Source organism: Tursiops truncatus, chromosome 8 (genome assembly GCF_011762595.2).
Source record: "Tursiops truncatus isolate mTurTru1 chromosome 8, mTurTru1.mat.Y, whole genome shotgun sequence".
Lineage (NCBI taxonomy): Eukaryota > Metazoa > Chordata > Mammalia > Artiodactyla > Delphinidae > Tursiops > Tursiops truncatus.
The window spans coordinates 18053491-18079913 of NC_047041.1; the positions used below are offsets into that span (position 1 = coordinate 18053491).

Genomic DNA, 26423 nt, shown 5'->3' on the forward strand with positions numbered 1-26423 from the left:
ACATAAATATAACGTGTATAACAGTACAGTCTAGCAAGCTTGAACAGGGTGTGGGAGGGAAGGTGAAATATATCAGGCGCTAAAACTGGACTATGACTCGAGAGAGAGAGGTTTACAAAAATTATGAGAAATACTAGGTACAACTCTATATCCATTAATTTGGAAAGACAGAGGAAATGTTGATTTTTAATAAAGATATAAATTCAGCTGGCCCACAACGAATGGCCGCCGCGGCTGCCGCTGCTGCTGAAGCGGAGGCCGCGGAGGCCGTAGCTCCGGCGCAGGAGGGCGCGCCCCGGGCCCAGGCCCGGCCCCAGCCGCCTCTGAGGAGCTGGCCGGGTGCCCCCGGAGCGCGGCCACGGCTTAGCCGCCGCCGCCATGGCCCAGACGCTGCAGATGCAGATCCCGAACTTCGGCCACAGCATTCTGGAGTGCCTCAAGGAGCAGCGGCTGCAGGGCCCATACTGTGATGTCTCGGTGGTGGTCAAGGGCCCTGCCTTCAAGGCCCACCGGGCCGTGCTGGCCGCCAGCAGCTCCTACTTCCGGGGCCTGTCCTACAGCAGCCCGGAGTGCGGTGGTGGAGCTGCCGGCGGCTCCGCAGCCCCAGTCATTCCAGCAGAGCCTCAGCTTCCGCTACATGGGCCGGCTGAGCATAAACATGGGCGACCAGTTCCTGCTCATGTACACATCGGGCTTCCTGCAGATCCAGGAGATAGATCATGGAGCAGGGCACAGAGTTCTTCCTCAAGGTGAGCTCACCCCGCTGTGACTCCCAGGGCCTGCACGCCGAGGAGGGCCCCTCGTCCGAGCCCCAGAGCCCTGTGGCGCAGACGTCGAGCTGGCCGGCCTACGGCACCCCAGTGCCCCTCGTGTCTCGCGTCAAGACGGAACAGCAGGAGTCGGACTCTGTGCAGTGCACGCCCGTGGCCAAGCGGCTGTGGGACAGCAGCCAGAAGGAGGCCGGCGGTGGCTGCAGTGGCAACGGCAGCCGCAAGATGGCCAAGTTCTCCGCGCCGGGCCTGGTCGCCAACCGGCAGCCCCAGCAGGCCCAGGCGGTGGCGGCGGCACAGCGCGCCAGAGTGGCTGGGGGCAGGGGGCGGGGAGCCGGCGGGGGGCGTGGCGGCAGCGGCAGGCGGAGTGGTGAGTGGGCCCAGCACGTCGGAGCGGACCAGCCCGGGCATCTCAAGCGCTTACACCAGCGACAGCCGCGGCTCTTACCACGAGAAGGAGGAGGAGGACGCGGGCGAGGAGGGCACAGACGAGCAGTACCGGCAGATGTGCTATATGTCCGCCATGTACCGCATGATGAATGTAGGCCAGACCGCCGAGAAGGTGGAGGAGGCCCTCCCTGAGCAGGTAGCCCCCGAGTCCCGGAATCACATCCGAGTGCGGCAAGACCTGGCGTCTCTCCCTGCTGAGCTCATCAACCAGATCGGCAGCCGCTGCCACACCCCAGGCTCTATGATGAGGGTGACCCCTCTGAGAAGCTGGAGCTGGTAACAGGCACCAGCGTGTACGTCACCCGGGCGCAGCTCATGAACTGCCACGTCAGCGCGGGAACGCGGCACAAGGTGCTGCTGTGGCGTCTCCTGGCCTCCTTCTTTGACCGGAACACGCTGGCCAACAGCTGTGGCACCAGCGTCCGCTCTTCCAGGAACAGCTCCAGCAGCAGACCACTGGATGGTCGCGTCCCCCACGCTGTCAAGTACTACTGCCAGAACTTTGCTCCCAGCTTCAACGAGAGCGAGATGAACGCCATCGCAGCCGACATGTGCACCAACGCCCGCCGAGTGTGAGGAAGAGCTGGACCCCCAAGGTCAAGCTGCTTATGGCCGAGGGTGACGCCTACACCACCTTCGTCAGCTACACGGGCAAGATAGAGCCGGACAAGAGGGGTGTGGAGCACGGCTTCAAGACGGCCAGCCATGACGGCGAGGCCGGCCCCTCGGCTGAGGAAGCCGTCCAGTACCCCCCCACCGGACTCTCCCGCGGGGCCGTCACACTCCCCCTCCTGTCACACCCGCCCGCCATCTTGGGCACGAGCTACCGTCTGTCCTTCCCCAGGACCCGCGGGGGGCACTGCATGCTCCGGCCCCTCTGCCCACCCCCCACCCCCCGTCCCACCCCCTGACCCCAGTCCGATCAGGGATCCGGGCTGGGAGAGGACGGCAGGTGGTGCGAGATCTGCGTTGCCTTCTCTAGCACACACGCTCGTGCACAGTCGGGGGGCTCTTGCTCCCCCTCTTCTAACCCCGAGCAACTGTCTCCCCACTCACCAGGCCAGGCACAGGGAGGGGTTGGCCTGGGGGGCTTGGGAAGACCCCCTTCCCAGGCGCTGGGCCACCTAGCCGGAGCATTCCTCAGCCTCTGCCCCCCTGCAGCCCCTTGGGACTCACAGGGGCCCCGGGTTCTCAGGACCCCTCCCGCCACCACCTCCCAGTGCTTCCACGTTCCAAAAGCACCTTCCTGCCTCCCTCGTCTGGCCCTGCGCTTGGGGGCTGGGGTAGGCGCGGCCATGAGGACTGCCCGTTTTACAGCTGAGGAAACTGGGGCTCAGAGAAACTCCATGACCGACCTAAGGTGGCGGGCGGTGGCAGGCCCAGCGCCCTTCTCTTCCCCCACCTGTGCTCAGCCTCTCTTGCCGCCACCAGCCCCCTGGGGCCTGAGAGGGGCAGGTCCTGAGAGGGGGGCCCTTGGGGGCAGACTGAGGGTCTCTGAGGATAGAAGGAGAGGTTTCCGGGGCTCGTAGAAGCGTGTGGGTGTGCGTGTGTGTGTGTGTGCGGGCGTGCGTGTGTAGAAGTTTTCCTTTTAAACAGATGAAGACGTGAGAGGCAGTAGGACCAGGGGTGGAACCCAGGGGAGCAGGCTGGGGAGCTGCTGCCTTTCCCTCCCTTCCCCACCCCACCCCCGACCCCCCAAGGCAGGGCTCCCAGCCCCCAGCCCCTGTACATACTTTTTAAAACATGTTTTTAGCTAATGAAATATTGAAGTATAAGATTCCTATTATTTTTCAAACCAACGGGACCGTGTCTGATGTCCCCTTCGGTCCTCGGGGCTGTGGAAGGCAGGACGGAGTGGGGAGCCGGGGGCAGGCTGAATGTGCGCGTGTGTGTGGAGTGGGGGCGCGCGTTGACGAGGGGGGCCCCCCAGGCCCCGCTCTGCCTGGGCTCCCGTGGGTCTGGCCGGCTCACACTCAACCCCAGGGCCTCCCCCCAAGGGCTACATTGCAAGGTCCGGTTGGCTGAGTCCAGCTCCTGGCAGGGCCGGGTCCGCTTCATGGTTACAGATCGTTTGCCGAATCTTCTTTTACCATTCCTCTCTTTCTATCCTTGCCTAGCTCCGTGAGTGGTTTTGTGGATTTTTTGAGTTCTACGTGTAAACTTGGAGGGTTCTTTTTGTTTTTTAACCGCCCCCCCCGCACCCCTCCCCACACACGCTGGATGTCATTTCTTCGCAGTTCACATTTTTGTCTCCAGCCCCGGTTCTCAAGGCCTCTGTCTCCGAGCAGTCTGACTAGCCCATTGCTCCCAGCAGCTTCTCTCTCTCCAAAGGCAAGGGGATTACAGGAGGTGGGGTGGGGGCCAGCTGGACCACTGGGATCTGACTTGGAGGCCTGTGCCCCCCCCCCCCCCAGGAGCCCCTGCCAGCCTGCGGGGAGCGGGTCCTTCCTGACATGTGCTTGCTGCGAGGGGCAGGGTCAGTCCAGCGGGGCCCTGGCGCTCTGCTTTCCTGGCCCAGCCCCAGTACCTTAGCCCTCAGCCGGCCCGAGTGCGTGGGGCGGGGGGGTGGGGGTCGACAGCCCCAGCTAAAGCACGAGCACCTTAGTCGCACCTCCCCTGCCCCCTCATCCTGGCCTCGACACCCCACCCCAGAGTAGATCCTAAAGCACAACATCCTGGCACTTGGCAAGCTGCCGGCCGACCAAGGCCGAGGGTGGGCTGGGGCTCCAGCCAGACCCCAAAGGAAGCAGGAGTCCCCGGGCGCTCCCCTCCTTCCAGGCCTCAGCGGGGGCCAGCTGTGTGGGACTGGGGTCTTCTCCCTCCCCACCCCCTTGTCCTGGGCAGGCCCCTGTCCAGCCCCTCCTGGCCTTGTCCTCGGGTGGGGCTTGCCCCGTCCCTCCTCCGAGCCCCTGCAGCACGGGGTTGGGTGGCAGAGCGCTCTTGTTTCAGGGACTCCAGGAGGTGCCCCTGGCTCCCTGGACTGTGTGTATAGGTCTGGGGAGGGGCGGGGGAGAGGGGCGGGGCAGGGGCGCAGGGGAGGAAACTCCTCACCAGGAGAGCCAAAGACAGGGTTGTGCCTTACCCCAGGAGCCACCCCTGCGCCCTCCCGCCCTGCCTCCCCCTCTTGGGCGACCTGCTGCTTTTCCTGCTTTCCCTTCCCCTGGCCCTGCCCTGCCCTGAGCTGCATGGACCCCCACCCCCGGGCAGCCAGGATGGAACATGAATGGAGAATCACTGACCAATGCAAAAAAGACTCTGGGGGCCCCCCTCCACGTCCCCCGGCCGCCCATTCACCCATGTCTCTTTCACGAAGCACAGATCACCCGCCTCGTCCGCGTGGAGTGCCAACACCCTCCCTGCCCTGGGCCCAGCCCCTCCTCCGGCCCATAAGTGAGATTAAACATTAACTACTGTAAGAAGAGGAGCCGCCCTGGGAAATGTGAACCATGAGAATATCAGTGATACTGATGAGAATAAACTAAATGCCTTTGTAACAAAAAAACAAAAAAAGATATAAATTCATTCTACAAAACTAACAGAACCACAATTCCAAAACCCAACTAAGGTAAACAATTATTTTAAGAAAACCTTAATGAATACAGATCCAATAACTTCTTAACAACCTGAAAAACAAACATAATTCTAGAGTGTATCAAAGGCACAGTATGTTGTGATACAATTTTTATAACAGGATGCAATGATGGTTCAGGGTGCGGAAATCTATACCAAAGACGTTTTCAGTGTTGAAGCCTCCTTTTTTCAATTATTTGACAAACGTTCCTTCATTTATTCAGCAAAAATTTACCATGTATTATATATATGCCAGGCACTGAATACTAGGAATTCAGTGGTGAAAAAATGAGGTCCTGGACTTCATGGAGACATCTAGAGAGATACAAATAAAAATAAAATTTTAATACAATAAAAAGGCTGTAAGAGAAATACAGGGAATACTATAGGAATACATTAATTAGCACGCAAACATTAGGGTGCTGTTGGAATAACCCTGTTGCAATGATGATTGCCCATTCTAGGATGGTGGCAGTGGATACAGATAAGATGGGCCTACACAACGTAATCAGAAAGTGGTATAAAATTTTCTGATGATTGACTAGATGGAGAAGGGTGGAGTCAGAGATTCTTTGGGGGGATCTTAATGTATTATGTATTAAAGGGTAAAGAAAGGGTCAAGTAAGTTCAAAAAATACTGTTAGGTATAAACATTACTGCAGCACTTGTCAGCTTTATGGCATCTTCTCATTAAGAGAGAGTCACAGTGTTAGATAGTACATAATGTTTACCATACATTTGACCACAGAACCCTGTTATTTTTGCAGAACACCTTGTGAGAGTACTGTTTCATGGAACACACTCTGGGAGAAACTGCTTTCCATAAAAACAATCTCTTCCTTTCTACTCCTGCAGCTCTCAATACCTCGGTGAATTGTCTCACCAGCTATATTCAATTCTTTGTGGCTGTCTTGTTCTATCTCTTTACACAGTACATATACTTAGTCTGGTTACTTTCAACTGGATGAGGGTGAAGTGAAAGATTCACTGGAACCTCAGAAGGGGTGTCCCAAAAACCATTAAAAAAGAAAAAAATTATTCTGGACCAGGGTCACCTGTGAATCAACAGGAACAGATCTGAGCCACAGATAAGTTGCAATAAAGCAGTATTAATCTTTGTTAATATCTACAAACGCTACTGAGTAAATTTTCATATAGGTCAGACACCTGAAAATAACAGGCTCGTTGGAAACAAATCCTTCTACTATGAAACTGCTTAAGCAAACAGAAACTTGATTTGAACGCTCTGTGCTGAGTAATTGGATAGCTAGCTCCATTTACCTGGACTCAGAAAAGCTGCATGCATTTAGAAACAGAGAAAACCAAATGTACAAACTCCTAGAGACTAGGGAGAGTAACTAAATTAGTTTACAGTGCTCAGAAACATAAACCATGTGTTACTGAAAATCTGATTCTAAAATATAAGTTTGATATGTTCAAAAGGTATATTTCAGGATACTCTTAACACCACGCAATCACTGAATAAAAGTATGCTGCTAGCTTTTTGTGTACAATATTAGTGATGTCAAAAAAAAAAGACACACCCCTCCTTTTTGTTTTCAATATATTAAAAAGCAACATAGTACAAATGTTGTAGTTAATATTAAAAAGAATCCAAATTTTTCAAGGAATTAATTTTTATAAACAAGTTCTACAATGAAAGGGAAACGGCATATTGATACATAAAAGTTTTGTTAAACAAGATTTTAAAAATTTTAAATCAAAGTGTTTTAGACTAAATTCCTTCAAATGTTCAAACAAAAAAGAACCCTGTACAATCTCCATAATAAAATGTGTCCTTGCACTTTGAAAATGTTAAAAGTTTAGAAATTTGAGTGATAAGAGGCAGCACTTAAAGGTTTCATGAACCTTTTTTCCCAAAAAAGAATACTTTCAGTAAAACATTTCACTATTTTATCTGACTATGCATTTACATTTTTGTTCTTCCAGAAAAAGATTTACATTAACACTGTATTTTTACTGTAAAAAAAATACATTTAGAGATATTTAACTTCCTGAGTGACTTCAGTCATACATCGAACATTTTTTTTTTTTTTTTTTTTTTTTGTGGTATGCGGGCCTCTCACTGTTGCTGCCTCTCCTGTTGCGGAGCACAGGCTCTGGACGCGCAGGCTCAGCGGCCATAGCTCACGGGCCCAGCCGCTCCGCGGCATGTGGGATCTTCCCGGACCGGGGCACGAACCCCTGTCCCCTGCATCGGCAGGCGGACTCTCAACCACTGCGCCACCAGGGAAGCCCATTGAACATGTTTTAATGAGCAAATTCTAAAATTTTACAATGAAATAGCATGTGTAGATGTATACTTGTATGCTCACTTACAGTAAAACTCAAGATCATGTCACAGAACTTACACTTAAGTTCTCTAAGTTAAATAATATGATTTATCCCCAAATTTGACCAAAAGGTTTTCTCAAATATTAGTAAAATGAATCACTGAATTTACATTTTCTCGTTTAGTAACAAAATACTGAGTCATTTCAGACTATCAACTTGAATGTTTTCCATTATATACACCAAAAATCTGATTCCCTAACAAGAAATTTCTTGTAATACAAAAAGGTAACAGATAATTAAAATATTTGCTTCATAATACAACTAATCCAAATAATACATCCCTTCCTCAATTGTCTAAAATGATTAGGAATTGTGCACTTTCTTTAGCATAAAACCCTTTCCTCTTCTTAAAACCCTGAGGTGAAAGGTTATTAATGTAATAAAACTAGAACCACAATTCTCATTTCTGTATTGGACTGCAATTAGGTTTTAAAAATTTTATAAAGAAATGTGCCAACTTGTAAAGCTGCTCTATAGACTTTTTTAAAGAAAACATTCCCAGAAACAACTTAACAAAAAGGGCCTAGAATGACACTATGAAAACATCCTTTTAACACTTGTTAGTGTCGAGATGAGCGCCATTTTCCATCTCTACCACTGTCTCTTCTGTTATCATAGTCATGGCTCCAGCCATCGGGATTTCTCTCTTCATAGAAGAAATCATCTCTGCTTCCTCTGTAATGATGGTCGGACCCATGATCAGTGTAACGCTGTTCACGGCTATAATGTCTATCCACTGCATAGGTATGAGAATTCTGTCTGACTTTTCGCTGTGATAATGGTGTATCTTGGCGCCACTGGGAGGTTGAAGACCGGTTAAAAGTGTGATTATGTGACTGAACTGATGGGGAAAATCCTGATTGATCCAGATGTGGAGAACCAAATTTCCCTCCATATGACATCTGTCTCAAGACACTGTTCATCTGAGCGAAGAGAAAAAGAAGGAAATGTGTTAACCACAAATATTCCTAGATAGCAAAGGCAACAGATATCAAGCCATGGTCAAACGAACACAATAATGGAAAAGCAAAATCATTCTTGCCTAGCTGAATCTTAAGGTAAACACAACTAAAGTAGTACAATAGCTTCATTCATTCCAATGTATACCTACAAGATACCTGTACTACTACTCCTTGTCCTCCAGAATATAATTTAGAAGGGAAGAAGTAATACAAAACGACTATAATGTAAATCACTGTATGATGAACACATTAAAAGCAAAAGCTCAGTATCTTTAGGAAGGATTTAATGAAGGCGACATATGATCTGAGTATTAAAAGTATGGATGTAATTTTTTTTTTTTTTGGCCATGCCGCACGGCTTGCAGGATCTTAGTTCCCCAACCAGGGATCGAACTCACACCCTTGGCAGTGAAAGCGTGTAGTCCTAACTACTGGACCACCAGGGAATTCCCTGGATGGAGTTTTTTTAAGGAAAATATTTTAAGGGGGAGGTATGTCAAGGAAAGAAGACTGCACAAACAAAAATAACAGGGAAACACAGAATAGTTCATAGAATAGCAAGTAATTCTGGCTAAGACAGGTTATAGATCTCATGAGCCATGACTAATGGACGGTAAAGCTAGAAAGGTTTATTGGAACCAGATAATGGGAGCAAAAACACAAGGCTAGGGCTTCCCTGGTGGCGCAGTGGTTAAGAATCCGCCTTCCAATGCAGGGGACACGGGTTCGAGCCCTGGTCCGGGAAGATCCCACATGCTGCGGACCAACTGAGCCCATGCGCCGCCATAACTACTGAGTCTTCACTCTAGAGCCTGTCCTCCGCAACAAGAGAAGCCACTGCAATGAGAAGCCCGCTAGCCGCAACTAGAGAAAGCCTGCACGCAGCAACGAGGACCCAATGCAGCCAAAAATAAATAAATAAAATACGAAATTTATATTAAAAAAATCACCAGGAAGATAAGCAAAACAGAGTTATAATAGTAATTTTGAAATGGTGTGTGAGAGGACTAGTTAGAAGAAAATAGATACAAGTACTAAGTGACTAGACGAGTGGTTCCCAAATTCTGCCTGTGGACAGACATTAGCTAATGATGATTTTTTTTTAATGGTCTACAGCAAAATAAGAAAAATATATAATATGTTTATAAAAGTTGATATCTCTTTATATTGGTCTCTCAATTTTATTTTATTTCACTTATATTTTTATTCTGCAGACCTGTGCAATACAAAAGCCTAGGGACCACAATTCAAGATTGTGATTTAGGCAAAGAAAATAAAAAGGAAGAAACAAACGTAAGAAAAAGAAAAGAATGAAGGATCTGAGACTGATCAAAGACAAAGATGCAATAGCAAAAGATACTTAAGATTTTATCATTGGTGATATTATTACACAAAAAAATGGCATGTTCACAAGGGAGGTGGACTAGAAGACTGTAGTATATTAACGTATTAAGTATTAAAAACAGTACGTGATGAGAAGTTACTCGGCACAGGTTGCAAGAACATCGGAGAATGAGTATCCAATATTTGCAACACACACACACATCACACCAACAATGGTTAAAGAAAAATACAAATGTGACAAGCAGTTCTTCTTTTTATCTTCAATCTTTTAAATATATATTTCAGCCAGTGAAAACTAAAATGAGTGATCTACAAAGATCATGCTAGTCTAACTAAAATTTAAGAAATGAACTTAAGAATTAAGAATGAATGTTTTAACTAAGTACGAGTTTTTTAGCAACTCGAGTTGAACAATCAGCTTACCACTGCTTGTCTCTGAAAATTTTCTGAAGAAGAAAAAGATCTTTGAATTATTGGTGTTGATGGAGTCATGTTATCCACTGTCCTTTCGTACCTGTGAAAAGTAAGAAAACCAACATATAATCATTCATTCAGTAAATGTTTACTACATACCAATCCTGAGCAAGACACAGTCTTCAAAGACAGGAATGAACAAGACCAACAAGGTATCTGTTCTCATGGAGCTGGGGTAAGGATTCAGACAAGACAATTTCACATGGTTATAAAGACATAGTAAGAAATGACTAAAGAGCAAGTTGAGGTGAGAGAGATAGGCGGTTCTATTTTAGCTTGACTGGTCAGGACTGGCCTTTCTAAAAAGGAGACATTTGAAGTTACAGCTGAACAAGATTACCTGGAGGCAACACACTCCAGCTGAGGGAAGGACTAGTGCAGGGGGAAGCAAACTATAGCCTGTGTGCCAAACTCAGTTTGTGTAAACAAAGTTTTACTAGAACTTAGCCAGGCTCTTTTGTTTTGGTATTATCTGTGTGGTGCTACAATGGCAGAAGAAACTAGTCCTTTATAGAAAAAAAAATTGTGTCAATTTATAGAAAAAAAATTGTCAATACCTGGGCCAGTAATGCAAAGGCCTAGACCGAGAACTAAAATGAAAAGGATTTGATCAATTAGACATAACAGGTGAGGGAACCAGAAGAACTAAAAGATAAAAATCTAGATTTTTGGCTTGAGCAATTAGGTAGACCTTTACTGAGATAAGAAGAAAGAATAATAGGTTTGGGGGAGTAAGGAGTTCTGTAACATAAAAAGAATATTAATCTTAAGGACTTAAACCTTATTCCTCACTTCCTATAGAGGTAACTTGCTCTACAGAAAAACTCAGAAAGGTTTTAATTTTATTTTAAAATATGCCTTTGGAATCAAATCACCAAGATTTGGAATTAAATCACCAAGAATCAAATCATCAAGATTTATCTTACAGTTTAGATCTTTTTATTTTGGGTTTTCTTCTCTTTTTTAAGCAGAACTGATTTTATTTGTATGCTGTAAAGAAAGCTACTTTTTTTAAAAAGAACTTTTATTCTTTATATATATGTATATAAAAATATATATATAAAATAAACCCGTGCCCCCTGCAGTAGAAGTGCGGAGTCTTAACCACTGGGCCGCCAGGGAAGTGCCGTATTTGGGTTTCTCAAATCGGATTACGTACCTGTATGCTAAGGGGGTAAAAAGTATAATTTTACTTACAGAGAGTATAAAAATCAGGTACACTCTAGTGTTTGATTAAAACTACAGTATTTACTTGCATATTTCTTTCCCCAAGAATTTCTAAGAAGGGTTAAAAACTCTTTTTTTTCCCTCCACCTAAGATACCTTTCAAGAGTCCATAAAAGTGGTTAGAGATGCTTCGAATTCCAACCACACTGAAAAGCATTTAAACACAATTAACTTCAGCTGGCAAGAAAAGACTCTAAGAGGGTACCCTTTTCACATTACTGCTCTCTTACAATTTTCACCTTCCAAACTCTTTTCATATCCGCCCACTTCTCTCCAGCTCTTGGCACCACCCTAATCCAAAGCAGCAACCTCACTCCCATAGCTTCCTTGCTACTAACACCAATACCTTGCTACCAACAGCTTCCTAGTCACCCTTGTCCCCTTCAATCCATTCTCTCCCAGTACAACCAACTAACTCATTAAAATACAAACCTGTTCCTCTTACTACCCTACTGAAAACGTTTCAATGTCTTCCTACTGTTCTTAGGGTGAAATTCCAAAATCCTAATTATGACCTGTAAGAAAGACCCTGTATCTTCTGCCTCTATCTACTTCAACAGTATCATCTACTACTCTCCATTTTCTATTCATTATGATCTAGGTACACTGCCCTCTTTCAAGTCCTCATTCACTTACCTCTCCTTGTTAAAACTTTCTAGAAACTTTCTACTCGTATCATGGTGGGTGTGCTCAATCACATTACCTGGGTTTGAAAACAAGCCCACTGCTTATGAGCAGTTCACGCTTGAGCAAGTTAACCCCCAACCTTCATTTTCTTCATACATAAGGTAGAGATAATAATAATCCTTGCCTCATAAATCTACCGTGAGGAATAAATGAGATCATAGGTGCAAAGGACTTGGTGAAGAACCCGACAGGTGAAAGGTATTTGTTAACTCTTTCTTGAATGAAGCCATAAATTGATAAATAGCTCTATGGACATACCGGGAAGAAACCGTCCCTGGCAAAATATCAGCTTCCCCAAAGAAAATTATTAGTAAATATAAATATGGTACCTCTTCCAATCCTCAGTAGCTAAGAGGTATTTCAGAGATCATTCAAATCAACTTCTTTTCCTTACAAATGGAAAGACAGGGACATAGACTAGCTCAAGATTACACAATTGGTAGAGACAGATCCAGAATCCGATTCTATGAACTCTTAGTCCAGTAGTCTGTTTACTAACAGGTATTTTTAAACTGCAAGCAACAACCATTTAGTGGTCATAAAACTAATGTGATTTTTTGAAAAATAAAATAAAATAGAAAATAGAGGATACTACAAGTAGTAAGGCTAAGTAATGTTTTGAGAAATTTCGTCTCAGTTATATACATGTATGTGGGTGTGGGTATGTCTTTACAAATGAACATAAATACAGTTATGTACGTATCTATTTTAAGGGAACTATATATAAGGGGCCTATAGTCCCCTTAAAATAGATACATATATAACTATAATCCAACATAGCAAATATAGCAGAAGAATAAAGAGGTAGGAGCATAAAGAAAGAAACCAATCACTCATTATGCATTTTGAAGTCACTGCCTAAAAAAATTCCTGATAAATGATTTTAAAAATAGGTGAGAAATATTACCTGCTAGGAGATGTGGAAGTAGGGCTTGAACTTCCAACATGATGCTGGGGATATGACGAACTGACCTCCTGTGAGGCATGGCTACTTCCTGAAATGAAACAATTTGAGAAATTCTTATTGATAAAAAACTTAATTTGAAATTTTGTATCCCTCAGCCCAATCACTCCAAAAAAGGTAGACATAGGCTAAAAGTGAAAACCTCAAATTTCAGTAAATTGCTTTATAGTTCATCAGAGTGAAAATTGTTAAGTGTTTAATACCAAATATACCCAAAGCAAAGGGTTCCAAATAACGTACTTTCCAATGTATAAATACCCAATCTGGCCATAGTATTCTGATCCCCACACTAAATTGTAAGAATGACTACAAGGAAAGTTTCATCCTTACATGATCACACATCAAAATTTGTAAAAGTAAATTACAAAGCAGTCAGGAAAAGTATTTTCAGGAAATAATCCTTGTGCTTTTAGAGTGTGAACCCAAACTCAGTCATTTTAATAATAAGGTTTATGTTCTTTTCACAAACCCAAACTGAAATGTTAACTCTCATTTTAAAATTACAGCTTTCAAAATCCACACTGTCAATGTTACCCATTTTCAGGGATATATAAAGTTTACTATTCATAAAGCTTAAAGCATTTTCATCCAAAAATAGGTTCTTTAAATAATAAAATTAAAAACAAAGCGGCAAACAACCTCTCTCCTAAACATCATCAGTGAATAGTTACCTGATCTAAACTGAATTTTGATGGGCCTTCCAAAAAGTTTGATTCCGTTAAGTAGATTCATGGCATAAGGAACAGATACTTCATGTTTGAAATTCACAAACGCAAACTGCTTTGGTTTACCATCCTTATCTTTTGGAATTTTCACTTTTATTACTGGCCCAGCCTACAGACAAAAAAAGTTTTCAGAATTTCAGTAAGGCAGTTTCAGGAAAATAATCAAATTTTACAAAGTTTAAAAAATTCAAAAATGTAACCAGGGACTCTAATTTTAAAAATGGATACACTCGGATTTCCATCTCGGTTAAAGATCCTATAGATATGACCGAAAATTAGATTAACTTACTTGGAGGGAGGGAGCCCATAAGGAACCGGAAACCCAATCACCGACTGAATTTACATTTCACAGCACTTTATGACTTTAACAAGGCCACCAACATCCATCATTATCCCACTGCGTGGAAATTAACCTTTATCAAGAGAAAGTAGTTTTCTTGGACTAAAAATTCACTTTTGTATCGACTAATCAAACATTACCAGTTGTTGAAAGACAGAACTGGAGGGAACAGGTTTAACGCATCTTGATACAGATTTTAATACATAAACACTACAGTGCCGCTCTCCTACAGAGTATTTATGAGTCTGTCTTTGCTGCAACTTCGTAAGAAACTTAAGTGGAAAACGGATACTAAGAAAGAAATTGAAATAAAATTTACAAGCGGAAGATGAGAAAAGCAGGAAGAGGAAAAGCACAGCTCAACGAAGGACCCACGCGTACGAGGTCGCTTAAGAGCACTGACTCTTTACCACGTGAATGCCCGACAGAGGACCCTCCACCACCTTTAGTCGTTACTTCGGCCTGAACTAACCAGGATCCTTCTAATAAAGCGACACGTAGCGAGCGCCTCCCTTTCTAAGCGCGACCCCCACCTCCAGCCCGCCCACCTGTCCGGTGCCGGGACGAACCGTGCCGCTTAAGCCGGGAAAGCGGGGATGGCCATTGGGCCGGGCCCTACCCGGGCCGGAAAACGAAAGGGAAAGGCTGATCCCAGCCGCTTACCTGGTGGAAAAGCTCGAAAAGGAGCTCTTCTGTCACTTTCGTTTCAAGGTTGCCCACAAAGAGAGTACGATCCGCTTCCGCTGCCGCCGCCCCCATCTCAGCATCGCCCCCTCCCGAAAAAGGCCGAAGGGTCACCGCCGACGCACCCACTGCGCACTCTCAGAAACCCCACGTCCTCGCGCTCCCAGGCGTCACAGACGTAAACGTCAATCACGTCGGCTCTCAGCGGCGTCAACGTGCGTTGACGGACTGCGCATGCTCAGGAGGAGAGCGCTGGGTTAAAGTGGGTCTTTGATCTGCAGACGCTCAGGTGATGGCTTCCGATGAAGTCGGTCTCAGTGTTGGAGACCGGCTGGACTGATCAGTGGAGCCGCGAAGAGTCTGCCTTGACCGTGGGACGTAACACAAATACTGCGGGCAGTGTTTGAAGATGGCCCTGAACTATGTGTCCCTGTCTGCCGGCGATCGAAGAGGCCTGGTGGCCTACCGCTCTTCCCACGGCGACCTCAGCTCGTCGGCCTTAGCGTTGGCGATGGTCTCTGGAGACAGCTTCCTCGTTACCAGTCCCGAGGAGATTCTTCCAGAACCTATTCTTCGGTCCACTGTGCGGCTGAACTTCCGGACCGAGAGCCGTCGGGCGCCTGGTGGCGGCAGGAGCCCGTCCCGCTTTACAGAGGGAAGGGAGCAGGAGGCGCGGAGCCGAAGCCGCCAAGCCAGATTCTCACCTTACCCGGGCCGTGCGGTTAAACTCGACCTCCTAAGAAGTGTCCTGCAACAGCGTCTGGTGGCACTTGGAGGTGTTAGCGCAGCCCGTCTTTCAGCTTAAAATGAATACCTCTTCTCCGCCCCTCAGCTTGTGAACAAGGCTTCTCTAAAATACTTTTTTGGTGCAACCGAAGTCTTATTTTTAGAGGACGTCTTTTCAGTTTAATATAAAAATGCGTGGTAGTCCTGTTACTCTAGCCTAGCGCAAAGTAAAATGTTTACAGTTACTTGATTCAGATGGTTTTAAACAGCCATGATGATCAGATCGGAAGGGAGGAGCAGCAGAGATTTTTTTTGAGGTAGTCACAAAGGATGGGATCATCCTTCCCAGAGGTCAGTAATCCTTTTATCCTCCCAACAATGGATCCAAATTTGTCTTGCTTTCCACAGGTCTTACACCTCCTCCCTGGCAGATTCTCCTACTTTGAGACTTATAATTCCGAGTTTCCTTACATGCCTACCCTTCTACCTCAGATTATTCCCTCTGCCTTTACTTCTGTTGGTTTATTACTGTGGCATATCCTCCCACCTATGGCCCAACACTTCTATCATCTTGTCCTTAAAACTTCTTCCATTCCCCTCCTCCACTTTTTCTTAAGGAATATCTACAAACTTCAGTCTCTACTAAAACAACAAAAGCAAAACCTAAACCTTGCTCCTCTCTCAAATTATTAAACCAATTTACATTTCTTTATTTGCCAAAAGTTCCAAATGAATTTTTACACTTATATTTGTCACTTTATTGCTCACATTCAATCCCACCTTCCTTAATCTGAATCTTGTCCCAAACTATACAAAAATTGGAAACCTTCATCTTACAGTTTCCTCTTAGGAAGCTGCTCATCTGTTCACTCTAGCATCTTCCTTAAACTTTCTCGTTTGTCTTTTGCCATTCCACTATTAAATAGTATTTGAAGATCTCCTCAGTGCTAAGCACTGTGGATGAACTTTACATAGCCCTGCTATCAAGGAGATCAAGGAGTGTACTCAAGATGGAGAGGCTAATAATCACCACACTGGACTGTTCATTAGGTGCAGTGATGAAAATAAACCTTGGTTGCCATGGCTCTCCGTAATACTGCACTATCCTGGTTCTTCCCTTATCTGGCTGATCGCTTCTTATCTGCTCATAATTTTGTCTTAACCATACATTCTCCAAGGTTTAAAGGGTGGTATTGGGAGAAATCTAGTGGGTTTTGTAAGTGGCAACTCTTTATGTAAGCAGGCAGTGTAGCTTTTTCCCAGCGGACTGGGGTCTGTAATTACGTTCAGATAAGCAAAATTACCACACACCAAACAATTGAATTGTGAGAACTGCATTTTAAGAATATTGACAAACCAGAGAGCTTCTGTAAGAGTGATCAATAGAGTGAGAGGTCTGGAAACCAGGTCATAAGAAAATCGTTTGAAAAGATAGTAGCTATGCGTAATATGTGCAAGGCAATGTGCTAGAGGCGATTATTCATTGTTTATTCAGATATTTATTGAGCACTTACTCTGTGCCTGCTAGTAACTATGTTAGGCACTTAGAATAAAGTGGTGAACAAGATAGATACGGTCTCTGCTCTTATGGAACTTTATGTATGTCATCTAGTTCTCACAACAGCCCATAACAAAAGTATTATGCTTTCATTTTTTTGCCAAGAAACCAAGGCACAAAGAGATGAAGTAAACTTTCCAAGGTCATACAGCTAGATAGAGCCTTGTAGCCATTCAACCCAGGTTGCTCATTTGAATCACGAAACACCAAAAATAACTTGAGTGACTTTTCTCAATTCTCGCAAAGATAGTAGCTAACTAATGCTATTCTATCAATAGATATCTGAAAAGAAGTTAATTCATAATATATGGATTCCTTAGGCTGGGTGTGGTTGAGAAAGAATCCCAAACCTACATGCTAAGAATTTTAGATTGGGAAAGAATAATAAAATTAAGGCTGAAGGTAAGAAGGATTTTCATAAAACTTAGAGATGCCTGATGGTGGAAAATACCACCTCACAGGGTAATAACTCTCCAAAGTTCACGTAGAGGCTAAATTCTGTCAAGTATGAAATAAGACTTCTTATTTTATAAGATGAAAAGTTATAAATGACTTCTTCAGTTCTTTCCCATTTAACCTTTAATTCTATACCTTAAATCATGAACTTGATTAAAATTGAAAATGGAGAATTGGGGGGATGAGAAGTGAAAAATGAGGTATACATTTTTGTATAGGATGTATACATCCAATACATAGGATGACCATATTTACTGTGTAAACCAGGGCACTTGAGAGGGGAAGGCGGGCTATCAATTAATTATGCTTAGGCAATAGGCATAAATAGGGGCTGCCCTAGGCAGCCACGTTGGATCATATCACCCTAGGAGATGGTACAACATTAAATACACCTTTGAAGCCATATTCCTTAGCTTCAGGGAAAGAAGGCTGAGATTTGTAAACAAAGGAGCAAAAGTTTGGCATAAACGTGCACAAAATCACACAAGAGGAAGAGGATCCAGTGGGAGTGACTTGATTTCTGTTTGTTCTCACATAGGGTCATCAGGAGTAGGGCTTTGATTGAATAATAAACAGTGTATATGTGCCAGAAAGAAAATGATATGAAAAAAATTTGATGTGAACCTTGTTCACATTAATGCTCCATCATTTTATTTTTTTTGGCTGCAGCACGCGGCATGTGGGATCATAGTGCCCCGGACTGGGATCGAGCCCTCGCCCCCTACAGTGAGAGTACGGGATCTTAACCACTGGGCCGCCAGGGAAGTCCCGATGCTCCATAATTTTAAATCTGAGCCGATGGATGTCTAAATTCTCCTTGTTCTTAACATCTGCACTGGTGTCCAAGTTACAGCATCTGCCTAGAGTCACAAAGACTATTGTGGAAGCAAGGACCAACATAAACCTCTTTAAATGAAACAACTAAGTTTTCCCAAGAGTAGTCCGTGTTATTAAAAATCCATGTTAGTGTACAAAATTACTTTTAATTTAATATCACTGCTTAAGTATAGCATGTTGTCATTCTAAAATAGATGAATTTTCTAAGACAAAAAATAGTACCCCAAATTAATACTTCCATAAGTTTTTAAAAAGCCATGGTAACTTCCTTTTTGTTCTAATTGGCCATTTTTTTTATATCATACTAAGCAACTGACTAGTATGTGTCAAAGGGAAGTCCTATTAGTATATTTACTTCCTCTATTCATCAGCTCTAAAACTCTTAAAAAGAATGCCCATTTGGGGTATAGAAAAAAAGGAGGCCAAGGAGATTTTCCCTTAATAGCCAGATTTGGTGCTAAGCCTAATTGTAAGAGGGGTAACTCAGCAGGAAGAAAAGAAAGAAAAGGAGGAAAGTCCTATGGGAGGGAAGAGTAGGTAGACTTAATGGTGAGGCTCAACTGTATTTCGAACAAAATTGTGTCGTTTATTCCTTTGATGAACCTGTCTAGATCCCACTTAGGTGCAGCTTTTGTCTTCCTAATTTCCATGAAAAGTACTCTCATTTTCCTAGCCAACCAAATGTGTAAGTTTGAGTATCTACAACTTCATACCACCTATTTCCTATCTTTATCGCCTGTGTCAATTCGATTGCAAAGTCCTGCTCATTTTGTCTTCACCAATGTATTTATGTTATGTTTCCGTATATACTTTCATCACCTGGACTGTATTTACCTGGACATCTATCCCGTTTTGTTTGCTTCTGTCTCTCTGCATCCTAAATATATATAGCTCCAGATCAATAAGCCCAAAGCATCTCTCTCTGATCGCATAGTTAAACTATAACTTTACAGTACCATAAACTCTTCCAGTGTTTCCCATAGTATATTCCATAGAACCTCTACTAGAAATACAAGATACTCTTTGGAAAAAAGACGAGGTCGATAAAATTGACAAATGCATGTTTTATCACCTTCTTAGGGTGCCATAATGTGTAATAACATGTTAAAGGGTCTGATAATTCCTTTAGAAAAGGAAACCTGTGTAACTTCATTTTAACCAATGATTCACAAATGTATTTGTCCATAAATTTAAAAGTTTTGCATACTACCTATCTTCCTGAGGAGCCTCAGTTCTACAGAAACAATTAGAAATGCTGCGTACCTAAGAAGCTCCATTGGCTCCCCACGTCAGGTATTAGAAATGGATTTTTATATGGTGTGGCAGAATTTAATAAGTTTCCAGATTGTTATGAGTTATGCAAGTGGGTTGGTTTCCTCACTCATGATTTGACAAAGTTCAACCCCATCTTTATTCCACATGGTTTCTGGTACCTGTCTATGTCCTTGGTGGTTGGGTGGGAGGATGGAGGCAAGCGTGCAGCTGCAGATTCCCAGCCACTGAGGATCAAGCCTGGCATTGTTACTAAGGAAAGGCGTTAGGAACTTCCCCTGATGAATACGGGTAGGTGCAGTTATTAAGTATGCTAATAGTATAATGTTAAAAAAATCATTGTTTACTTGGCTTTTATTTCAGTGGAATATCTGAAGGCAACCCTACTTCAAAATACACTTCTTCTGAATCAGAGGGGAAAAATAATTGTCTTCATCTTCCCAGAGACCTGAAAGTAACTGAAGCAGTGCAGCTTTAAAAACTGCACACTCTATAAACAGACTTTTAAGGCTTTCCATAATCTGACCAAGCTACATTGCCAGCCTTCTTTCATGTTCTTAATTCCCCGGGTGGCTGCTGCTCTTTTCTGCCTCTGTGTCTATGCCTATCCTAGACCTTTTAACTAAGTTGCTTGTCCTTCTCATTTTCTGCCAGTTAAATTTTTATCCATCCAGATTGGTTAAAGTTTTTACTGTTGCAAAAAATGGACTGTATTGACTCACAGAACTGGTAAAGTGTGGTGACTTCTGATATTCTGTCTACCCAACAACTAGTTATCCTTCATCTGTAGGAGCACCTTGGTTTTTCCTTTCCTTGGAAACTTCTGCCTCATCCTCTGTTCATGTATTTGGGGTGAGGCTTCACACCTAACTCCAGGGATAGAGGTATAATCTATTTCTTACCTCCCCTACTACATTGTCTGAGGGCAGACAACTTGCCTAAATTTATCTTTGTATTTATTCGTACCTATTAAGTGCCCAAAGAGTAGATATTTCATAAATGCCTGTTAAATGAATGAATGAACTTCACAGATAGGCTATTTCTCCTTGGAATCAAAATCGCAAAATGGAACATTCCAGGAAGGCAAGTGCAGGAATAAGAGTAATTGTGATAAGATAAAATAAGCTTTCTTCAATTAAAAAAAAAAAAGCCATGCCTTTGTAGCTTACCTGGTTTTATCTTGTTAGACTGAGAACTACACTCTTTTCACTTTCTGTATTTTAATTGGAGGCCAAATGTGAATATTATTCTGACCTATAACTATACCATTTATTTAACCATTCTCCAAGAGCTGAGTATTTAGTATTGTTCTAATTTTTCACTATATTAAATAAACACCTCAGTTTATAAGTAAAAAAGTAATAAGTTTTGTTTAAAAGTGTGCTTTGATTTGAAATCAACCTGCCTCTAGGAACATAACCTAATACAAGATGTGGACAAATATTTATGCACATAAATATTTAATGTATTAATTTTTTCCCTACCTATAATTTTTTTAATTAATTAATTTTAAAATTTATTTATTTTTGGCTGCGTTGGGTCTTTTTTGCTGCGTGTGGGCTTTCTCTAGTTGCTACGAACAGGGGACTACTCTTCGTTGCCATGCGGGCTTCTCATTGCAGTGGCTTCTATTGTTGTGGAGCACAGGTTCTAGGCGCATGGGCTCAGTAGTTGTGGCTCGCGGGCTCTCGAGCACAGGCTCAGTAGTTGTGGCACACGGGCTTAGTTGCTCCGTGGCATGTGGGATCTTCCTGGACCAGGGCTCGAACCCATGTCCCCCTGCACTGGCAGGCAGATTCTTAACCACTGCACCACCAGGGAAGCCCCCCTACCTATAATTTTTAAAATAGGGAAACTATGTGTCCAAAATAGATGACAGGTAAAGGAAAAAAAAGAAAAAAAAAAGAGTGCTTACTACATGCCAGGTCGCTACTGATTATTTCCACAAGGATTATTTTATTTAATCCTCACAGTCATTCTATGACAGGGATTGGCAAACTTTCTATAAAAAGCCAGGTAGTAAATATTTTAGACTTTGTAATCCAAGAGGCAAAATTGAGGCTATTATGTAGGTATTTATGTAACAAGAAAAATTTCTGCAAAATTTGTATTGATGAATTTCAAAATATAATAATTGATACAATTTTTTGTAATGCTAATGTAACCGGGGAGGACCCTATGGGGCCTTCCCAGGACAGACTCCTCCCCTATATCCTCTGCTTTAGATCCTCTCTGAAGTACCTAGATAATAGTAACTGATGCACACTTCCTGAGTTGTTTTACAGATGCTAAAACCACCAACAAATGGAAGAAATTAACTACTTGATGATCCTGAGCCCCAGACCTACTGGAACCTGAGGATTGATAACCTTAACCCCTGTGACACAGCCCTGTTACCTCACCATCAACCAATCAGAGCATTGTGCATGAGCTGACCACATACCCTGTGACCACCGCCTCCCTCACCTGGCCTTTAAAAATGCTTTGCTGAAACCCTTTGGGAAGTTTGGGGTTTTAGAGCACAAGCCACCATCCTGCTTGTATTAGCGCATTTACGATAAACGCTGCACTTTCCTTCACCACAATCCAGCGTCAGTAGATTGGCTTTACTGCGCACAGGCGAGTGGACCCAAGTTTGGTTCAGTAACACTAATACTGTTAAGGAGAAGATGGAATTCTTTTTGCTTAACTGGAATTCAAAGTTGGTATTCCCTATCATCAAAATCAATAGCAAATGCTCATCTGAAAATGCTGATTTTTAATGAATTTTATGTATTTTATCTTTGAAAATACCTTTGAAATTTTCTTTTCATGGGTACTGCCAAATACTGATATCGGTCCATGAACATATGGTTTTAATTGAGTATATTCATTGCTTGGAAGGCATTTATACAATTCTATTAAATTCTGATATTTGCCTTTAAGCATGTCATTACATTGTAGATTAATTGCTTTTAATTGAAGTTTAGGTGGAAACTCCTCAACTGCACAGTTAAATGGACTTTGAAATACGGGCATTTTCTTTGCACTTAGATCTAGGTCCCAAAAGACTGTTGGACAGTAGTCTGAACTCAGAAAATATATCTACTGCAAATTTGTTTGGATATGGAGATCTTACTTCTTAACTTATTAACAGCATAGTAAAGTATATAAACCAGCTTGAGATTGCATGTGATTCAAACAAGGTTAGTTGTTGAAATGAGTCTACCACAGTATAGGTATGGTGTAGAAATGCTGTTTGGCTTTACAGCTTTACGTTTAATTCATTGAGAAACATTATCAAGCCTGTAGCAAAAGCTAATTTCCAAAGCCATTTACAGTTCGATAACAGTGGTCTAGGGCAGTTCTTCTAACCACTTAAAAATGTACAATCCAGGGCTTCCCTGGTGGCGCAGTGGTTGAGAGTCCGCCTGCCGATGCAGGGGACGCGGGTTCGTGCCCCGATCTGGGAAGATCCCACATGCCGCGGAGCGGCTGGGCCCGTTGAGCCATGGCCGCTGAGCCTGCGCGTCCGGAGCCTGTGCTCCGCAACGGGAGAGGCCACAACAGTGAGAGGCCCACGTACCACAAAAAAAAAAAAAAATGTACAATCCATTCTTAGCTGGAAGGTTCTATAAAAATTGGCAAAGGGCTGGGTTTGATCTTTGAGCCTTAGTTTGCAGAGAATTTTAGTAACTGCCCAAGGGCACAAAACTGTTTAGTGGTAGAGTGGAGATTCAAGTTTGACCAGGCAGCCTGGCCTCAGAGCCCATACTCTTGGTGACTATGCTATACTACTTGTGCTAAGGTAGCCAGCTAGCAGCTGGTGGCCAAATCCAGAGGGAAGTTTTCTTTAGCTAGCAGTTTGGGCGTTTTTTCCCCTTTAAAATATGCAATAATATGTACAAGACAGTGTAAGTAAAATGCAACCAATACCCATGTGAATGAAAAACGTTGCCTATCATATCAGTAAACAAAGGATGTTACGGCCATCAGGTCACTGCAGCCACACTGAACAGTGAGCCCTAAGGGAACTCAGGGTGGAGACAACCCAGCTGCCTACTGCCAAGTCTTTAGCCATTGCAGCCCCCTAACGGTGCACCCAGAGGAGCCTCAGGATGGGAAAGCACGGGACACTGGCCCTAGATAGCCAAGGTGCATATCAAAGGAATGTTTTCAGTGAGCCCAGACTCTTACATCTTCCCATACATAGAAAAGTGCTAAATTCACTAACTTGAGATATCTGGTTTTCTTTAATTAACAATAATCTTTTGATGTTCTGACTACCTGGTCTTTATTGCAAAACTCCTATGTATCCTCGCTCCTCCCTTACCTCTTCAGAGCAGTCCCTCAGAGCTATCTATCTGAGAGGCTGCCTCTGGGGCTTGAAGTCCTCAGAAAGTCTGCCAAATGAAACAATTCTCAACTTTTAGGATGTGCATTTTTTTCGGTCAACACCTGGGTGCTTACTACCCAACTTTAAATATTACCCCGCTCTTAAAAATCTCTTCTGTTTATCTCGCTTTGATAACCTTGTGCTCACATCACTTCCTCCCACCTGACATAATCACTGTCCTGAATTTGGCGTTTTGCATTCCCTGCTTTACTTTTTAGAACTACTTTCATTACATGTGCATGTCTAGTGTATCTCTAAGTGTAACACAGAATTGTTTTACCTGTTTTAAAACAATATAAATGGTATTATACTGTACATATTCTTCTGTGGCTTGCTTATTTTCTCCACTTGATTTTGCTGTCATATATTTAAAAATAAAACTAAATTTGAATACCTTTGGTGGGATATATGTTTTCAGTTACCCCCTATGTCTTATACCCTTACATTTCACATTTTAGTTACCTACCTGGCCCCTTATACCATTTGAGCTTGCAACCTCTGATTTAAGATGGCATTCCATTTACCCGTTCAAATATGAAGTTTTAGATAACATAGGAATTTATTTGTGTAATGACATTTATGTTATATATGACAAAAGCTGGATGTAAAATTGTATATATGATATGCTCTAACCTATATAAACAAAATATATAGAGAAAAGACTAGGAATAATTGTGCCAAAATGTGATTTTTGGGTGATGACATTTTGTATAATATATGCTGATTCTGTTTTTCTGAATTTACAAAATAATTGTTAATTTTTATCAAAAAATTGTTTAAATTTAAATAATCTGTAAAGTATTTTAATAAAGACATTATTAGTCTCTTTATTGTTTAATCATGTTAACTTCAATTAGGTTATGTTCATATTTTTAACTACAAGACATCAGTCAATCAATTCCTGCATTGTTCTCCTGGTGGATCATTTCAACATAATCATGGATGATAACCAGGTACAAGGGATACTCTAGGGTAATGAACAACTGTATTAGCTCTGCTGAATCATTTGTCTTAAACCATATCAAACAAAGATTGCATTAACAGAAAGGATAGCCTACGTGGTATTTCTAAAAAAACAGTTCAATAGGTAAGAATTTGCTTCGCTTTCTCCTATGAAAGGAAGAGTGTCCACCAATGTAAGAACATGAATATCTGATCCATAGAGAAGAATACGAAGCCAGATAAAACTGACAAGTGAGATCCATTAGCTCTCCTTGCTCTGGCTCCAAGCTGACCAAGCAAACATCTGTGTAGCATGTCTTTAGGAAGAGAATGTATTAATCAGCCCACCTGAGCTTTACAAGGTCCTGTGATTATTGGCACTCTGCTTTAGCGTTTACTTTTTGTGGGTTTGGTTAGCATGAAACAGCCCAGAGAATCTAATTACATTTGGAGACCCTTACACAGATTTCCTTGATTATGAAGCTGAAGATTAGATCCTAGAACGTGAGGTCCATATCAATGTGCTGCTGTTTCTAGGAAGTCTTATCTAGACAGTCCTCTGGGTCAGCATCTCTTAGATCACAGTCCCTTCACACTCCCTTCTGTGCTTCACAGCTTCAATCTGATGATAATACTCAGTTCTATCTCCATTTTTCAAACTATTAACAAGCCTGTATGTCCAAAGCAAAGACTTGGCAATCACAGGTGCCAATTTAAGTATATTCCAATAAAATCCTACCATTTACCTCTTATTAACTGAGTAAATGAACACAACGAGGTATTTTTTGCCTGGGTTATCTGGTTATACCTGACCTCTGACAGTATTTCACATATAAAGTATTATTCATAGCCTACTTCCTTTCGGGTAAAGCAAAAGATGTTGCCATAGCACAAAGAATTTTCAGATTGTTGTGGGGGAATTCTGTAAATCTTGCCAAATTAGGGCATACCAGCAATTTTGAAAATAATCCAATATGTTGATGTGGGAAGACTGTGCATATAAATTCTTTAATTATCTCTCCTTTTGGCTTAATTTTAGCTCCATGGTGTGAGAGTGGCTCTGCATTTTGTACCGCTGCCATAATATTGGATGGCAGTTCCACTTGGCTCCTTTCTCGGCCTGAGTTCAGAGCAATAGAGCAGTTATGTGATGTGGACACAGTTTCTATGCTAACGCCATCCATTTTAATAAATAAAGGTCTAGCCCACTGAGCCTAGTTGAATACAGCTGTTGCATTGATCTCTTCGGATGCTACAGCCGTTGAGTTCATTTCCTTAATCACATTTTCCATACGGGTAAAAGCATGAAACTGCTTGGTATCTTCCAGAATGCATGCATTCTAATTTCAGAATTTAATCAAATGTAACTGGCTTCCTGACAGAGTAAACAGAGCAAAATACTGCATCCAGACCAGCTGCCGAGCTAGCAGCCTGAATTTATTTTTCCTTTGCTTTGCTAAATGCATCTCGAATTTTAGAAAACATAGTCCAGGTTCAGGAAATTTAGCGTTTTTGAACCAAGACCCGTCACCTCTAATATTCTTCCGTAAATACATCCATTAAATTTCAAAAGTCAGGTAGCTGAGTTAATCCTTTCTCACATGTTTATGGCCAGAGAAGAAAACATGTTCCTCTTTTCTACTGAACACAGGGACTGTGTACATAGACCCTTGTCATTTGGGCTAATCTAATAGTATAGAGTACC

General features: G+C 43.0%; 2 protein-coding genes and 1 pseudogene across 6 annotated transcripts; 2 read left to right on the forward strand and 1 right to left on the reverse strand.

Annotated features, from left to right (window-relative positions):
• The first annotated feature begins 378 nt into the window (after window positions 1-378).
• Window positions 379-2131, forward strand: LOC117313278 (nucleus accumbens-associated protein 1 pseudogene; annotated as a pseudogene).
• Window positions 2132-4781: 2650 nt separating this feature from the next.
• Window positions 4782-14689, reverse strand: RBM7 (RNA binding motif protein 7). 2 transcript variants are annotated; one of them, XM_033862044.2, is made up of 6 exons: window positions 14532-14668; window positions 13818-13941; window positions 13475-13637; window positions 12747-12834; window positions 9875-9965; window positions 4782-8068 (listed from the first exon to the last, which is right to left on the reverse strand). In XM_033862044.2, the coding sequence occupies exons 3-6, from the start codon at window positions 13533-13535 to the stop codon at window positions 7706-7708; spliced, it is 603 nt and encodes a 200-aa protein (XP_033717935.1). In that variant the 5' UTR covers window positions 13536-13637; window positions 13818-13941; window positions 14532-14668; the 3' UTR covers window positions 4782-7705. The 2 variants fall into 2 exon arrangements, with proteins under 2 accessions (XP_033717935.1, XP_033717934.1); XM_033862043.2 differs by lacking the exon at window positions 13818-13941 and having other exon boundaries at window positions 14532-14689.
• Window positions 14690-14798: 109 nt separating this feature from the next.
• C8H11orf71 (chromosome 8 C11orf71 homolog) lies at window positions 14799-24604 on the forward strand. 4 transcript variants are annotated; one of them, XM_073808171.1, is made up of 2 exons: window positions 14799-17238; window positions 17962-24604. In XM_073808171.1, the coding sequence occupies exon 1, from the start codon at window positions 14962-14964 to the stop codon at window positions 15355-15357; it is 396 nt and encodes a 131-aa protein (XP_073664272.1). In that variant the 5' UTR covers window positions 14799-14961; the 3' UTR covers window positions 15358-17238; window positions 17962-24604. The 4 variants fall into 4 exon arrangements, with proteins under 4 accessions (XP_073664272.1, XP_073664273.1, XP_073664274.1 ...); XM_073808172.1 differs by having other exon boundaries at window positions 14799-15629; XM_073808173.1 differs by having other exon boundaries at window positions 14799-15629; window positions 19765-24604.
• The last annotated feature ends 1819 nt before the right edge of the window (window positions 24605-26423 follow it).

Bases quoted from the DNA above. Each gene is read 5' to 3' on its own strand.
- RBM7 (XM_033862043.2), bottom strand. From the start codon at position 14,627: ATGGGGGCGGCGGCAGCGGAAGCGGATCGTACTCTCTTTGTGGGCAAC. The intron at 13,638-14,531 runs GTAAGCGGCTGG...TTTTGTCTGTAG, and splicing joins TTTTCGAGCTTTTCCACCAG to GCTGGGCCAGTAATAAAAGT. The intron at 9,966-12,746 runs GTAATATTTCTC...TACTTTTCACAG, and splicing joins ACTTCCACATCTCCTAGCAG to GTACGAAAGGACAGTGGATA.
- C8H11orf71 (XM_073808171.1), top strand. From the start codon at position 14,962: ATGGCCCTGAACTATGTGTCCCTGTCTGCCGGCGATCGAAGAGGCCTG.